General features: G+C 42.5%; 1 protein-coding gene across 4 annotated transcripts in view; it reads right to left on the reverse strand.

Annotated features, from left to right (window-relative positions):
* Positions 1-15629, reverse strand: part of RALGAPB (Ral GTPase activating protein non-catalytic subunit beta) — a 65607-nt gene that overhangs the window by 25547 nt on the left and 24431 nt on the right. The window contains exons 10-17 of one of the 4 annotated variants that reach the window (XM_074604736.1): positions 12989-13024; positions 11007-11208; positions 9433-9600; positions 8213-8327; positions 7818-7965; positions 5397-5461; positions 5066-5198; positions 2909-3030 (exon numbers count right to left, since the gene is read on the reverse strand). In XM_074604736.1, coding sequence (XP_074460837.1) covers positions 2909-3030; positions 5066-5198; positions 5397-5461; positions 7818-7965; positions 8213-8327; positions 9433-9600; positions 11007-11208; positions 12989-13024 — 989 coding nt within the window. Of the gene's footprint in view, positions 1-2908; positions 3043-5065; positions 5199-5396; positions 5462-7817; positions 7966-8212; positions 8328-9432; positions 9601-11006; positions 11209-12988; positions 13025-15629 lie in introns of all 4 variants that reach the window. The other 3 variants (XM_074604735.1, XM_074604738.1, XM_074604737.1) reach the window with 3 other exon arrangements.

The raw sequence follows: 15629 nt of genomic DNA on the forward strand, positions 1-15629 counted from the left end.
CTTCTCTCCCAACTCAGGGCGTCAGGGAGCAAGGCTCCAGACAGGAGGGTTACTGAAGAGCCTTGTACGTTGAAGCACAAGGATCTACATTATAAAAGTAACTAAAGAACTGGATTTCTCTTTTCTTCCCAACCTGTGACATGGCACGGGTACAGTCAGTTAAAGCTGGATGTAGTGTTGGAATGGAGTGCTGGAATGGAAGGACACAGGCTCTTCAGGAAGGACAGGCAGGGGAGAGGAGGAGGGGGTGTCACCCCCTATGTCAGTGACCAGCTGGAGTGCATGGAGCTCTGCTCGGGGATGGATAAGGAGCCGACCAAGAGCTTATGGTTCAGGATTAAAGGGAGGGCAGGGACGGGTGATGTTACAGTGAGGGTCTGCTACGGGCCACCCAACCAGGAAGACCAAGTGGATGAGGCCCTCTGTAGATAGACAGGAGCAGCCTGACGTTCACAAGCCCTGGTCCTCATGGGGAACTTCAACCACCCCGATGTCTGTTGGAGGGACAATACAGCAGGGCATAAGCAATCCAGGAAGTTCCTGGAGGTTCCTTCCAAGCTCAGGAGTGATATATCCCAATCAAGGGGAAGTCAAGCAAAAGGGCCAGGAGGCCTGCATGGGTGAACAAGTTGCTCCTAGTGAAACTTGTACTCAAAAAGGAAGCCTAGAGAGGGTGGAAGCAAGGACAGGTAGCCTGGGAGGAATACGGAGAAACTGTCCAAGCAGGCAGGGGTCAGGTTAGGAACGCTAAGGCCCAGATAGAGTTAAATCTGGCCAGGGATGTCAAGGGCAACAAGAAAAGCTTCTGTAGGTTTGCTGATGATAAAAGGAAGACTAGGGAAAAGGTGGGCCCTCTCTCGAATGAAACAGGAAACCTGGTCACCCGGAATATGGAGAAGGCTGAGGTACTCAATGACTTTTTTTCCTCAGTATTCACTGGCGAGGGCTCGAGCCAGACTGCCCGAGTCGCAGAAGTCAAAGGCAGGGACTGGGAGAATGAGGAACTGCCCACTGTAGGAGAAGACCAGGTTCGAGACCATCTGAGGAACCTGAAGGCACAGAAGTCCATGGGACCTGATGAGACTCATCCACAGGTCCTGAGGGAACTGGTGGACGAAGTTGCTAAGCTACTAGCCATCGTATTTGAGAAGTTGTGGGAGTCTGGTGAAGTTCCTGCTGACTGGAAAAGGGGAAACATAACCCCCATTTTCAAAAAGGGAATAAAAAAAGAAGACCCGGGGAACTACAGGCCAGTCAGTGGGTCCAGAGGAGGCCACGAAGATGATCAGAGGGCTGCAGCACCTCTCCTACGAAGACAGGCTGAGAGAGTTGGGGTTGTTCAAGAGGAGCTTATGAAAGCAGGTTGGTGAACCAGCACTCTTGCATGAAACAGGATTTTTGAATTTACCAAGTCCCACTATTAACCTGATGCTGAACAGACACAAGAGAGGGCAGTCCCTGTCCTGTGAAGGCCTTTGGGAATTGTCACGTCCGAAGGCACAAGAAGAAATGGGTTCTCTGGTCTGCAGTTCTGTAGTAAGAGCTGATCTCTTTCTACTGTGTTTGTTACTAAGGGGGAAGATATCCAAGATACTCCAGAGGAAGAATTACTTCAATTGCATGAAAATTATACAAAGATTTCAATATTTAAAATTAACCTGGGTAGGCATTTGAAAAGATAATATATTTTCACATTCCCATCTCATTGCAAGTCAAGAAAAAAACCCAAACAAACCACCCTGGCTTAACCACACAAGCTGCAGGAACCCCTGGTTCTGTATGACGATCTGTAAGACCCAATAACCACACATTAATTCATTGCAGAACACTTTGAAATGCATCCTTCAGCTTATGCTCCTATAGTAATAAAAGAAGCACCCAGCCCAACATGGCTCAGTGCTGACTCTGTGCTCTTAAAATTGCCTTAGACGCACATTTTTTCAGAGAGATCTGCCTGGTTCCCAGGGGAATACCGAGAGGAAATGCTGAATTGTCAACGCCAGGTCACCATGGCTGCTGTAAATACACTGTACTTTTCCTTAACAGATGTCATGAAGTCCAGCTTGGGGACACGAGCCCTCAAGCAGAAAAAGGCATTTTACTTTTCAACAAAAAAAGCCCCCCCACACCTAGTAGCTTTAGTTCAGTTATTTGCTGTTGGATCAAGGAACCGTGTGCAGATAAAGCTCTGAAGAAGTTGACACCTTCGTATTACAAAATGGCTATAATTTTCTCATCTCAGAAAACTACTTCCAAGATGAGATGGAAGGGGAAAAGCAGAGACAACACCTGCAAGAAAGGGCAATTAAGTTGTTTAATACCCTGGCATATTTGCAATCTGCCAACGAACAGCAACAAAACCTCCTGTTTCTAAGTCTGGGTACACAGGGAACGGACGGTGAACAGGCCACCCAGCCAAGTAAAGCTATGATAAACGGTTCACAGTGGGATTGAAAACTAGGCCCAAGCCCATACACTGCCGCTGGAGGCTTAGCGGCAAGCTTTTCCTCAACTCTGCAACCTAGTATGGCAGATGCATCCCCTCTAGTGTAAGAAACAAAACAAAACCAAAAACCAGACACACATGGGAATCCGTGAGAAAGGTCAGGAGCCATCCAGCTAGCTCAAGAAAACCAGGCAGCATCATCCAGTAGAGCCACATGTATCTGAACAAGCCGCCCCTAGCTTCGCTTTCAGCCAACCCGCGTTCACATGCCACAACATCATTTGAGCCACAGACCATTTACATGAGAAGACGACGAAATACAAAAGGAGCACTGATCCTTCTCGTGTCCAAACGGAACACTTGCTGACAAACTCACAGACATCTGTTTGGTGGCACGACTGTCACCTAAACAGGACTATAATCACCCTTTGAGGCCAGAGCACACAAAACTTCACCTCTCACCTTTGCCAGTCCAGACAGAAGCTCCAGTGCAGCCAGAGAGATACTCATGTCCTGCCTCCACTGTGAGTTGAGTCTTTGGGTTACCAGGTGAATGCTGCGTATCAGTAGTCCAGCCGCTGTATCTGTATTAAGAGCTAGGATATAACCCCAATACCACATACCACAGGGAGGGAAAATAACTAAGCATTAGTGACGATAAGCAAAGCACAGGCACAAGCCAAAGCAGCCACAATACACACAGAAAATAAGATTATACACAACCCAAAATCTAGAAATTTGGTTGGTCACTTTTGCACAGGCTTACTCCCTTATATATACACACCACCAGACATTAAGCAAATACATCAGACTAGCTTATCTCAATTTTTTTTGTTATTTTTTAAAAAAATACATTTTGGATAACCCCAGCACTCTGCTGCATTTGAGCAGCAGAACAGCTAGCTTCAGGTTTTGCTATCGTTTGCTGTTGTATTTAAATTGCTGTGATGTCTTGTAGAGTCAGAAAAATTTAGGCATTGGTAATGTATATTAGACATCAGCACTTGTATGTTTAGGCGTCAGTAGTGAACAAAGAGAGCATGTGTAACTTCAGATGTCTACGCCAGAAGTTACCCATTCTTTCTATACCTAGTGTTTATCGAAAGTTGTACTAGTTAGATAAACGTAGATAAAGAAAGAATCAGTCCCAGATAAAAAAAGATGCAATTATTTCTAGACCTTTAAGTTCCCTGAACCTCTAGCTCAAAATTAAAAATAGAAAATGTTTTTAGTATCAGTTGTTCTCATTCTAAATATTAGGAACATAAATATTATACATACTTGTTAAAACTGAAGTAGACAAATTAAATGCAGACACAAAAACTGCTAAATGACCAGTTACAAAGAGATATGAGAACGATGACAGCTAAGGTATATCCTTCCTAAAACTTAAAATCATCATATTCAACACTCAAGAGCTAAGTACACTGTTACACTAGTACCAGGGTTCAAGTGCTTGCTAAGTTAAACAGTAAAAATAGACCATTGTGTTTTCAATTTTCTCGTTTGAAGCATCCAGCCGAAACACAGAAATTCTTTTCATAAATTTCTTACCACCTTACCTTGTGTGCACAGAAAATTCAAGAAATCCAATAAAATGAATACAGTGCAAAAATGTCTTTCAATTTACGTCATGTTTGAAAAGACTCAGTAAGTCAAATAGTTAGAAGATTTTTTTTTCAACCTTACAAATGGTTATTTTTACAAGCACTTGCCAATGAAAACCCATACGAATTAAACACACAATTCAAATAGTGTGCTGAAAATTAGCACTTCAATAATTTCAAAGAAACAAATCCTGTAGGAAAAGCACCAACATGTTTATATGAATCCCTAGAATACAGTAAAGTCTTTCCTTCTTCTCCTTATTTATAGAACTAGAGAAAAAAAAACATTTTTGGTTGGCAAGAACAGAGTTGTCAACCTAGGCTACAATACGATGAAGGTGATCTGTTCTCACATCGACTTGGTCAACATCAGTTAAACTGAGGAAGACCAATGGAACAAATGAAATTCCAGGATCTCGACATTCAGCCAGATTACCACACACAGATTATAGAAGAACATAGATTTTTATTACCAAGATTAAAAAAATGCACGGTACAAGACATAGCAAACGGAAGTTAATTACTAAATTCTCTTGTTATAACAAATGACACGTCAAAAGCATTCTGCTTACTTGCTCTAGAAAAACATGAGTCCCTCAAATGCTCTTTAAATACAGTTTAAGAAAAGGTGCTGCAAAAGTCAGGTAAGCGTTTAGAGAGCTACAAAAACGAATGAAGCAATTAATTTACACTTGGTGTACGTTTATCCAATTATTGTTCATGAAAACTAAGTGCCTTGAAAACATAAGCTAAAGTAAAGCAGTTTGCAACACCTTTTTCATGAGCTCTTACATTCTTATTTTTAACGTGTTAACAGAGTCCTTCAGTAGGATTAGAAACCAACCACCTAAAGGGCGCACATGAGCACAAAGTGGCAATACACAAAGGGGCTGTCCACCGGGGCTCAAAACGCCCGTGCGCATTAAAGTATTAGCCAGAGCTAGGAACAGAAAAGACCAAAACACATCACCCTGGCGTATAATGACAGTTTTTTCAAAAGAGCTATCCTTACCATAATCCCTCAGAAGGGCCTGTGCTGGTCTCTCACTGTCTGGCGTTGTGGGCTCCGTACTGCCTCCGCTCGCAGTGCTAATGCCACTGTTAGTACGACTGTGGCTTTTGAAGAGGTTGTTTTCCCCACCGTTCTGCAAATTGAAAGTCAGTTTTGAGTGATGAGAAGATTTTTCTGAGGAGAGTTCCCTACACCAGAGGATGCTCTCAGATACAATGGAGAAAAAAAGATGATCAAATCTCAAGATGCTAACCGAGCACCTTACAATAGCAGATAAAATGAGTAATACATTCTTTCTGAAGTGGTAACTCCATAAACAAAACATACTTACCGTTTCCATCTGACAGCCAATGGCTTCTAACAGTGCCGAATCTTGAACAATATTTAACATTGCACCTGAAGAATCAGATACAAGAGAGTAACTAAAGACCGCGGTAAAATATTCACTGCTAAAATTTACAAAGAAGCACTGAAGGTCTAACATACAGGATCGCCATCCTGTTTTTTAAAATCTCTTTTTACAAGAGTTTTACAAAACACAGGACTTGCTTCAGGCTGAGCCATTTGAAGCAGATGACAGCTGAGAGACAGAGTGCCTTCAGCTATTTTAAAAATGCTTCGAACGTAAGTTTTTCAAATTCCTCAGTTCGGAAGGATTTTGGTTTCACAGAATCGTTCCTTGTCTCTCATCAGACTGTGCTCGTTTAAAAACTGAGGTTATATTTAAGGCTATCTACTGATTCTGTGAATAAAACAGCTGCATTTGTTAAAAACAGAGAGCTAAACCAAGTCGTGTAGCCCAAAGCCACCTCACGGGTTACGCAGTGCTGGCCTTGGCTGTGCCCTTGCCTGGCACAAAGAGGCTCCCTTCCCCAGTTTGACAATTAGGAGGCACTAACAACCAGTACGTACAGCAACCTGCTGGAAGATAAAGTGAATGGTGTCCGCTCCATTCAGCAACCCCTAAGACATCAGCTCAAGGGACGACACTTGTCCTCACACTGATCAGTGACCAGTGAAATGAACCCCCAAACCACTGTAACACACGGAGCTTTATTTTTATAAGGACATTTCTGCCCTTGCCTCATCAAAAAATAAAAAAGCCCCAAACCCAAAACGCACTCAAATCAAATCAAGGCTAATATTTGCATCGTTGATAATCTGTGGGCTAAAACATAAAACCAATTTCCTAAATCAGGAGGGCAGTGCCCAATCTAAGGTGCAATACACTGAAATTCTCTCCACCTGGAAGCGATCCCCAGCCTCCCGCTTTCTGTGCTTTGTTTTCCCTCAGTGCCCAAAATACTGTACTGAAAAAGCCAAAGCTCTAAGCGCAGGGGTAGCCGCCCCTACCGCACCCAAACTAGCCAGCAGGTAGTTCTCTCTCCTGTCTCCGGAGAGATAACTACACACGAGCGTAAGACACTGTTACATTAAAATTGCGGATGCATTCCGGGTGCCTTGGCGTGAACAGCCCGCTCCTGCTTGGCAACATCACCCCCAGGCGATGAAAGAAACCGTAAGGACAGGGGCCTGCAACAGGCTGACACGGACATCAGCGGCATCAGTTTTAGGAGGAGGTGGATTGGTATGGACTATCATGGAAACAGTAATGGTAATGGACTATCACGGAAACAGTAATGGTAAGAACCGTTCAAGGCAGAGCATCTACCCAGCCAGATGCAAACACCAGCCTGCAGTGGAGGGCTACGGAACGCAAGGGCAGGATTGAACGGATCACCCTGCAGTTCTGGAGGTGGTGCAACCCACTTCACCAGGATTGGTTCCAAATCATTCTTTCAAACTATTCTCCTCTAGTCTTCCGCTAGTGAAGGAACTATTTCAACCACTGCACGGAAACTTCCCAAAGGTCTTTGCAGACTGGATTTGTTTCCCTTCACTTCATTGTTCGTGCCATTTTCTTGCCCTCCCCTGTTAATCAGGCAGGTTCTGTCTCCCAGAACAAGGCAGACACCTCCCACCACAGTGCAAGTCTGTCTCCTTTCTAAACAGACAAAAGGAAAGCGGTACCATAATTAGTGAAGGACAAGAACACCATAATGTGGACAAAGGCACTTCTGAAGAGAGATAAATACGGAAGGGGGAAGAACAAGAGGCAGGTACGTTTTTACTTGTCTGAAAATATATTTAACTTGACGGATTATGCACTATGTAAGTTTTCAGCTTCTGGTTACTTTCTGAGTATTCAAAATAACGTTAATACACATGTTACCTCAAAGATCAGTTTGTTGCCAAACCATGATGAATCTCCAGACTCTATTCCAAAGCTGCTGTCTGAGGATTGCCAGTGCTAAACAAGTGCCACCTGTATCTTGCAGTGCTGGGCCACCAGTCCCTCAGTATTCCAATTTGTTTCTAGGCTTAATCATGCCAAAACCTAAAATGTTCCCTGTAGCCCGTTAGTCAAGAATCCTTCCCAATACTAAAACAACATTTTTTTCTGTTTCCATTCCTAGTTATGACGGACTTTTCCTGATAGAATGTGCTCTACTTCCACCTCTACTTTTCAAGCGTTATTCCACATTTGTAAAAAGATAGAGGTTACTTTAACAAAAACGTGAGGCTTTTCAAGATGTTTTCATAGTATGAGGGAGATTATACAGCTATACCTGCCAGGAACTTAATCTTTTTTCCTGCAAAGCAACACACTATTAACACCACATATTATTCCAGGACAGATTAAGGCAGACACTCCTGTAACACAATTGATAAATAAAAAAGTTGAAATAACCTAGTATCATTTGAGTGTTGTTGGGATCTGTTTCTGTTTGCAAAGCTCCTATCAGTATATTCACAAGCCTCAGCTTCAAGGAAAGGAAGGTTACTGGCTTGTCATATGTTGAGCTGTCATCGTTGCTGAATTTCCCTTCCAGGACAACCTGAAGGAAAAATACATTTATTTCAGTATCAATTAGAGATCACACCAGCGTGGTATTGATTTCAGAAGTCAATATCCCCAGCACAGTTACTGACAACGTGCAATACAGTCTTACTCTCACAGACTTGCTCTAAGAGTTTCAGTGCTAAAGAGAACACCAAACACAACCCACGAGTCACCCACATCCCACGCCAGAACCACCGGGAAAACAAAAACAGAAACGCAAACCAAAGCAGCAAGTTTACTACCTCAGACTTTATGGTTCCAAAATGATGAGGGAGAGGCAGCAGAGACAGCAAGATGTTAATTGAAGCTCTTCTTAGCTCTGTGGGGTTTACATAGATTTTAAACTTTGAGAGTTCTCTGCAAATCAAAGCATCGTACAGTTAATCAACTTTTCAGGGGAATTTGGAGCCAAATTTAATTAAGTTAAAATTAAACATACAGCCACCTAGTGGTCTTAAATAATTTGCAGTATACAATGTAGCTGGTTTTTTTTTCTATGCTCCAGATTTTTTTACTTAACGGCAGCAATAACACAATGAATTCACGCAGGAATCACTTTCCAAGGATTCTGTACACCCTGTATAAAAGCAATGAGCTGATGACAGTATTCCTCATACACTGCATTTTCAAAGCAGGAAGTTTCGGTCGTGAGCCTCTACTGTCTCATTACAACTCAAAACCACCCAGGACTATCACGGAGCCGCAGAAGATGCTCGCGCCCGTATTGCATAAAGCATGAGCTGCTTTGCGAATAGATCAACAATTTTTGGGAGCCACCAGCAAATTCTTCTACTTTTAAGACCTATCCGAAAGAAGGAGTGGCTCAGATTTAAGCCCAGAAGATAAATAATATTTTATGCGTAACTTCAAAATGAAATGTCGTACCAAGACATTACATGTATGCTAAAGGCGGTCTGCACAGAGTGGTATTAAGTGCCTTAAATTACTCAACAGAATGCCCAGACATCTATAAAGCTCTGATAAGTGAGGCTATATCTTCTGGTTTAAGAACCTACTCCAATTTCACCAGCCTGCCTAAATTATCAGTTTTTCTATTTAATGATGTGCAAGATGACTCTCTTACTGAATTCACCGCAGCAACAGCCACTAATGAATATCCTGTGAAATTTTACTTAAAAAATCAGTAGGCTTTCAATATATTTGAGCTAAATCACTTCCATTTTCTTACAGGTATTGCTTTCCATCAACAAATATGTAGATTACACAACTCCCATATTTCATTTAAAATAAGCACTACTATTGCTTTAAAGAAAATGGCATTAAATAAAACCGAAAACTAAGAGCTGACGAAGTGCTGCCATCATCATCAGCAAATACATACACAGTATGGGGCTCACACTACAGAATTCCTTCAGTGAAAACTACTCGTGAATGACAGAAACCCCAGAAGATAAACACCTCCCCACATTTCTGATGATTTTATATGGAAATAGCAACTTACCTGTCAGGCAAAATAGTTTCAAGAGCCGAAATGAAATAAGGAACCACGACATCAATCCCTTTCAGGTCACAGCAGAACAAAGGAGGGGAGTTTAGAATAACACTGGCAAGAACAGGATGGCAAACGAAATCGGCTATCTGCAAACCCTGAATTAAAAGCATGTAAAATCTGACAAAGAAAGACAAGATTAAATTATTTCCACATAAAACATATCAGCCTCCCAGATGAGCAAGAACGTGCAGCCACTATTTGATCTTTTCTACATAAAATAAGAGTCAGTTTCAAAATCAGAGCTAGGAAACGTTTATATGAGCATCCCCCCCAAGTTACTTTAGCACAGGCAAACGCGCCTTAACAAAACCCCCTCACAAATCACACATATTTCATGCGGCACAATTTTATTGAAACCTCTGGCTTGGTGCACCCCAGGGACGGGGAGCTGTGCACGTACAGCCCGGGGGTCACTAACAGTGCTTGGACCACGTGCCCTCCCGCTGCTCCCATCCCCACCTAAGGATGGCAGCGAGACCCTTGGCTTTAACTCCCCAACACAAGAAAAACACTGTGAAATCTTTCCGGGGGCATGGGGGCAGAGAGGACAGGACACACTGCTCAACGATTCGGAGAGTAAGACCAAACATAACCATTACAACCAGTTCAAATGAAAAAGCAGTGGGGCAGGAATCTAGCTGGCTATCATCCTAAAGCAGTTTCTTTTGCAGTTTTTTTTCTTAGAGACTACGTATATCCCTTTTATTTCATTTTTTTAAGAGGCTTGTAAACACAGAGGAATCTCACTGACTGGGTAAGAGACACACGAACTATCTATACACAAAACACGACAACACGCAAGAAATTAAATAGTTCGGTCTTCCAGGAAGTTCTGATGCCATCTGGGACAAACAGTTTGGGAGAGTCATGATTTAAAGCCGATTCTCTGCCTCTAGCCTTTGCTATTGCACTTTTTAACAAAAAATTGGAAAAAAGGTACACTATGATAAGGCAAGATTGCCTTATTTTATTAGAAACAAAACTCAAACCAGAGGTAGTTCGAACCCAACTGTGTTAAATAATGGAATATTATTGCATTTCTATATTTAAAGGAAAAAAAAGAACCACCACTACAAACACATTTAGTCCCAGCGTTGTGATGTTTGACAACGTAAGGCCCTTGTTTGACAACATGGCCTAATAAAGCATGCAAAGTCTTATGTCTGCACCCTTTTTTTTTTTTTTTTCTATCTGAACAATATTCAGTGACAAATTAAAAAAAAAAAAAAAAAAAAAAACCACAAAAACCAAGAACACGAGAGGCAAGAAAGTATCAAAAAGATAACATTCCTTCCAGCTGGGAGGCACTTTAAGGGACTTCCCTTCGATTGGAACGTGATGAAAACCCAACGAAACCAGCATCGCGAGAGGACAAAAGGAAATCGCCCCACGGCACCTGAAGGCTGACCAGGCTTTTCTGAATTGTCAGAGACAGGATTCAGACAGTCACTGAAGGCTATTCACTGTGAATTAACTTGCACCGTGAAGTTAGAGTAATAAAGCAACCGAAGAGAGGTTAGTACCGGGATAGGTAAGCTGGTAATATTTCCTCCCCCGTCTTCTTGCTACAAAATATCCTACACAGCGTCCCGCACGCCTCCGCCCGTCCCGCTTCATAGTTGTCTGGGAATTCGCTGGCATCAAACATGGGGTTGGAAGCCACTGTGTCTGTGGACATTTGTGATCCTTTCCGGCGAAACTCCACGCTAGCTTGAGTTGCTATAGCTGGGAAGAGAAAAAACAGCGTTTCACTGCATTTGTTTAACGTATGTAATAGGCTCATGGGATCCTGGACACAAAGATCAAGTCAAATTTAGTAGTTATCATGAAGCTGTTAGTTCTCTATATTTGAGTCAGTGCCTCTGTTTAGAAAGTATCTGTGGGTGTAACTAGCTTTTTTTTTTTTTATAATGATGACAACAACTGACCTTCACATTCTAGAGCCTGTCCCAACTTTCTGCTGGGAAGAGTACGCTTATATCCAATATTAGCTTCCTACCCTCTGGAGGACAGGGATCTTCCCTCACCTAGTTCTCATCTCCAGAAAAATGAAGTACCACCTCGCCTTGCCTCAAAATACCAAAACCCATTTAAATGGTGCCATTCCTGCGACCTCCAAGTAAGCGCTTCATTTCCAGCTGTCCAGCTAATCCCTTAGGCTGCTCTGAACACCACGCTGCTTCGATCCTATTTTGTTGTATGAATGTACTCATTCAAAAAATAATCAAAAAATTCTAAGAACCCATATCAGAAAGAGAAGTTTGCTGAAGCCCGCTCTCCTGATTTGGTCCCTCTCTCCTCACGTAACTACTGAAATTACCAAATAAATTTGAGGTTAGGCAGCCTCCAGAGAGCAGCTACCAGGGAGGCTGGCCCTCTCCTACTCCCTATACCACAATACGCTCCGCGAAAGTCTCTCGGGAGCCCGCTGTTACCTAAATGGGACATGGTTCTGCCGAGCTTCGTGGTCCCTCCGGGCAGGATGGTTCTGCCAGTCCAAGCCAGTTCAATTCACGTCTTCCTAGAGAGATTTCTGGTCCCCCCTTCACATGTTAGTATCACCTGCGCACAACGCAGGAGGCTACTTGCTTTGCTGGCTTCATCCTTTCTTCCAGGATGGCAAGCAAGCAAAAAAAAAAAATATATCTTGCTCTCAATGTTTTTCTTTCGTTTGGTTTTTTTCCTTGGACAACTTCACTCTTGGATTACTAATGGCAGAAAGAAGGCGTTCCTTCTTATCTTTAGCTAAGACTATATTGATTCTCAAAACTTTTACAATCTACAAAACCAAACAACAGATAGTGTGTGCTCCTAACAGAACCACACCAACGTAGTTCTACCAGTACCAGAGAACCTCCTCTACCTCGAGCCTGGGACACTGGGGAGCATCAGGTTCACAATCAGTCTTGCAAACAAAGGCCTGTTAACACTTCGACAGTTGGAATACTTCTTAATTTATGGAAATTTTTTTGATTGTTTATTTTTTAAAAAGAAGCGTCCTAATGTCAAGTGTCTACTCTTAATTTTTTGTCTTTAAATTCATCGTTTAACCTACTGTTACCTTACAAATTTTCATGACATAAGTAGCAAATAAGCACAAATCTTTATGCATCTTCCCATGAGCCATTTTTTGCCCTAAATAAGCTATCCGGCAATATATTGTAGTAGGAAAAAAACACTACATGCACAATGCATACAAATCAAACACTAGGTCTGTAAAATAAGCTTTAAGTAAAAAAAACATGGTTAGTGCAAAGTCCTGAAACTCATGACATGATCACAGACTAAAGTACAGAAAAGATGGGACTGATTCAGGCAGATTAATTTGCTTTTGCCAACAATCCTCCCCATTCAAAAACACACACAAAAAAAATTACTTGTCTTTTTCAAGTAAAAGTGCAAAAGCTACAAGAGACAATGAGAATGAATTTACAAATAAAATATGGGATTATGGAAAAAGAAAAGCATGACCGCAATTAAGGAAAAGCTACTGGTTCCTACTTACAAGATTTATAAGAAAGAAGAATTTGGATAAAAGATGCTGCAAGATAATAGAAATAAAATGGAAACAAATCAAAGGACAGCAGTAGTTATAAAATACTTTTAAGATGGTGAAATCGTAATATAAGTTAAGAAGCTTTTAGCTTTTTTTAAAAAATAGATTAAAAGCTTTATGATACAGCAAGCTCGTTAAACACACAGGAAATTGGCATTCAGGTCCAAAATTATGGTTTTGAAAGTACCATGCAAAACAATGAACAAAAAGTTACAAAATACTAATAAGATTTAGAGCTGTTCATATCAGTGTACATCAGTTCTTTAAATGGATGTATTAACCCTTCCCAGCTCAAGTACACTTCCCTGTGTTGCACTGGACATGGAGTACACACTAGGCCATCCCACGGCCTCTGGGACTTGGGATACGGCTTGTAGGGGGAAGGTTACTTACCTGCAGAGTCTCCTCACAGCAATTCTCCTGCTTCCAGCCATGAGTTCCTGACAGTATTACAGCTCTGCCTTCCCTAAGCCAAGTTCCTAACAACGAGTATACCAGGGGCATGCCTCCCCCACCACCTCCATCAACAACCTTCCAAAGCAGAAATAAAAGGCAGAACACTACCAGAAACATCAACATCTCAAAAACCACCTCCAGAGAAAGAGGAGAAGAAAGACTCCAGTAACCAGGTACCAGGAGAGAACACCACCACCTCGTAAGAGCTGCTTCTTTGTGTGTGCACGGTCAGACCAAGACCTGCGACAAAGCCCCTCAGCAACACTCAAGATGTCCCCAGTCAGAGCTTCTTATAGTTTGCTCCTAGACCCCAAGAAACATTCTTTGGGACATTATATTAACGATAGTAGGGCCAGAAAATATGAGGGCAAACCTATAAGCCAAGACCAGGGCCAGGCCAGACTAGATGGGCCTTTGAGCAACCTGGTCTACTGGGAGGTGTCCCTGCCCACGGCAGGGGCGTTGGAACTAGATGATCTTTAAGGCCCTTCCAACCCAAACCATTCTATGATTCTGTGACGCCCCCACTGCCAACAGCACCTGGGTAATATCAGCAACCCACCAAGGTAAGGCTCCTTCGGCTGCTATAGAACACACAGCTGGCAGGTTGTGACTGATGACTTAAGCTACAAGGATTAAGAACGAGCCCACCAGATTGGAAGATTCAGTTGCTGAAACGCTGGCACACGGTATTCATGAGCTTCTCCCAGTTCTCACAAGCTGTTGAGGACAGCAACTACAAGCAGCATGCACTACATGGCCAAACTTGTCTAACCAAAATACATCCTGCCAAAGAAATGACTTCCCTTCTGGAGGTTAAACAGTTCAAGAAGCAAGATATGCGAGGCTCCAGGACAAGAAGAAAAACAAGGGCAGACAGGTACTCATTCACATCAGTCTTGATCAACTGCTCCCTACTTCCTAAAGCTCATCAAAAAGACTTGTGTTCTAAGATGGGAGGACAACACGCTAGTCCGTGCGAATCAGCAGGGTTTGTTTAAAAGAACTGTACTAAATTCCAGACTAGAAACTTGAGACCGCAGCTCATCCACAGGGTTACTTGTTAGGCACTCACATTTAGCTCACGAATACCTCTTTAGAAATCGTGTCATATGCGTTCTCACTGAGAATGCTTCACGTGGCAGAAGAGGAATAAGAAACACGCACTAGAAAATGCGGCATTCCAGAGAAGTGTCCCAGGGCAGAGGATGTCTCTGCAGGACCAAGGAGCAATCTGAATCAAGGTATTTCACCTCTTTCATTTCCAAAGTAGTCCTCAGTCCTCCAGCCAGCAACGAAACAGAGAAAACATATCAGAGAGCTATGAAAGAAGAAATTCTTAACTGCATGGCATTGAAACAAACTGAATATTAAAAGGGTTTAAAGCTGTTGAGATCTTATACAGCTGCAATCTCAGACCTAAAAGAAAAATAACGTGTGTGGGCCAGTGGAACACAATACTACAGAGCAAACCGATTTTAAGTGCAGACACTTCCCAATCATAAAATATTTAAAGCATCCATAAAAATAATAGTGCTTCCTGAAGCTAGTGCAGAAGATAATCAGTGTCGAACATGGCAAGAATATTCAAGTTAGTGGCGAAAGCATTCCTGTAACATGGTACAGAAGACAGCAGATGGACCATGAGATATAGGTATAGCCAACCTGTTGCCAAAAAGAAGCAGATTTATTTTTGTCCTCTTTCCTAAGGATAGGGACTGTGGCAGCTAACTGTCCCTTTTCTGCCACCTTCTTTCTTCAAGTCACATCTATATTGGGTAGCAAGAGCATGGGCAGTGGATGGACACAGGGCGCAGATCTGCTTATTACTGATGGGCCCCACCAGTGTGATGGAGGGGGACCACCGCACACAACCCTCTTGGCCCACCTCATTGGTCCAGCACAACACCTCCTGCCTCACGCTGTTTGAGAAGGGAAAGACTTCACCTGGAGGTATCCAGTTTCACAGATTAGAGTCCCGGAACAGAAGCTCTTCAATTTGGACTTCAACCTGATTAAAAGACACTGATGCTTCAAATCAAGAGAAAGTGCAGCAGACCAGCCCTTTACAAGCAAGTCTTGCTACGTTTTCCCACCTAAAGCAGGGGCTGAGCAAAAGGATTCATCCAAAAAG

This window comes from Larus michahellis, chromosome 12 (assembly GCF_964199755.1).
Source record: "Larus michahellis chromosome 12, bLarMic1.1, whole genome shotgun sequence".
NCBI lineage: Eukaryota > Metazoa > Chordata > Aves > Charadriiformes > Laridae > Larus > Larus michahellis.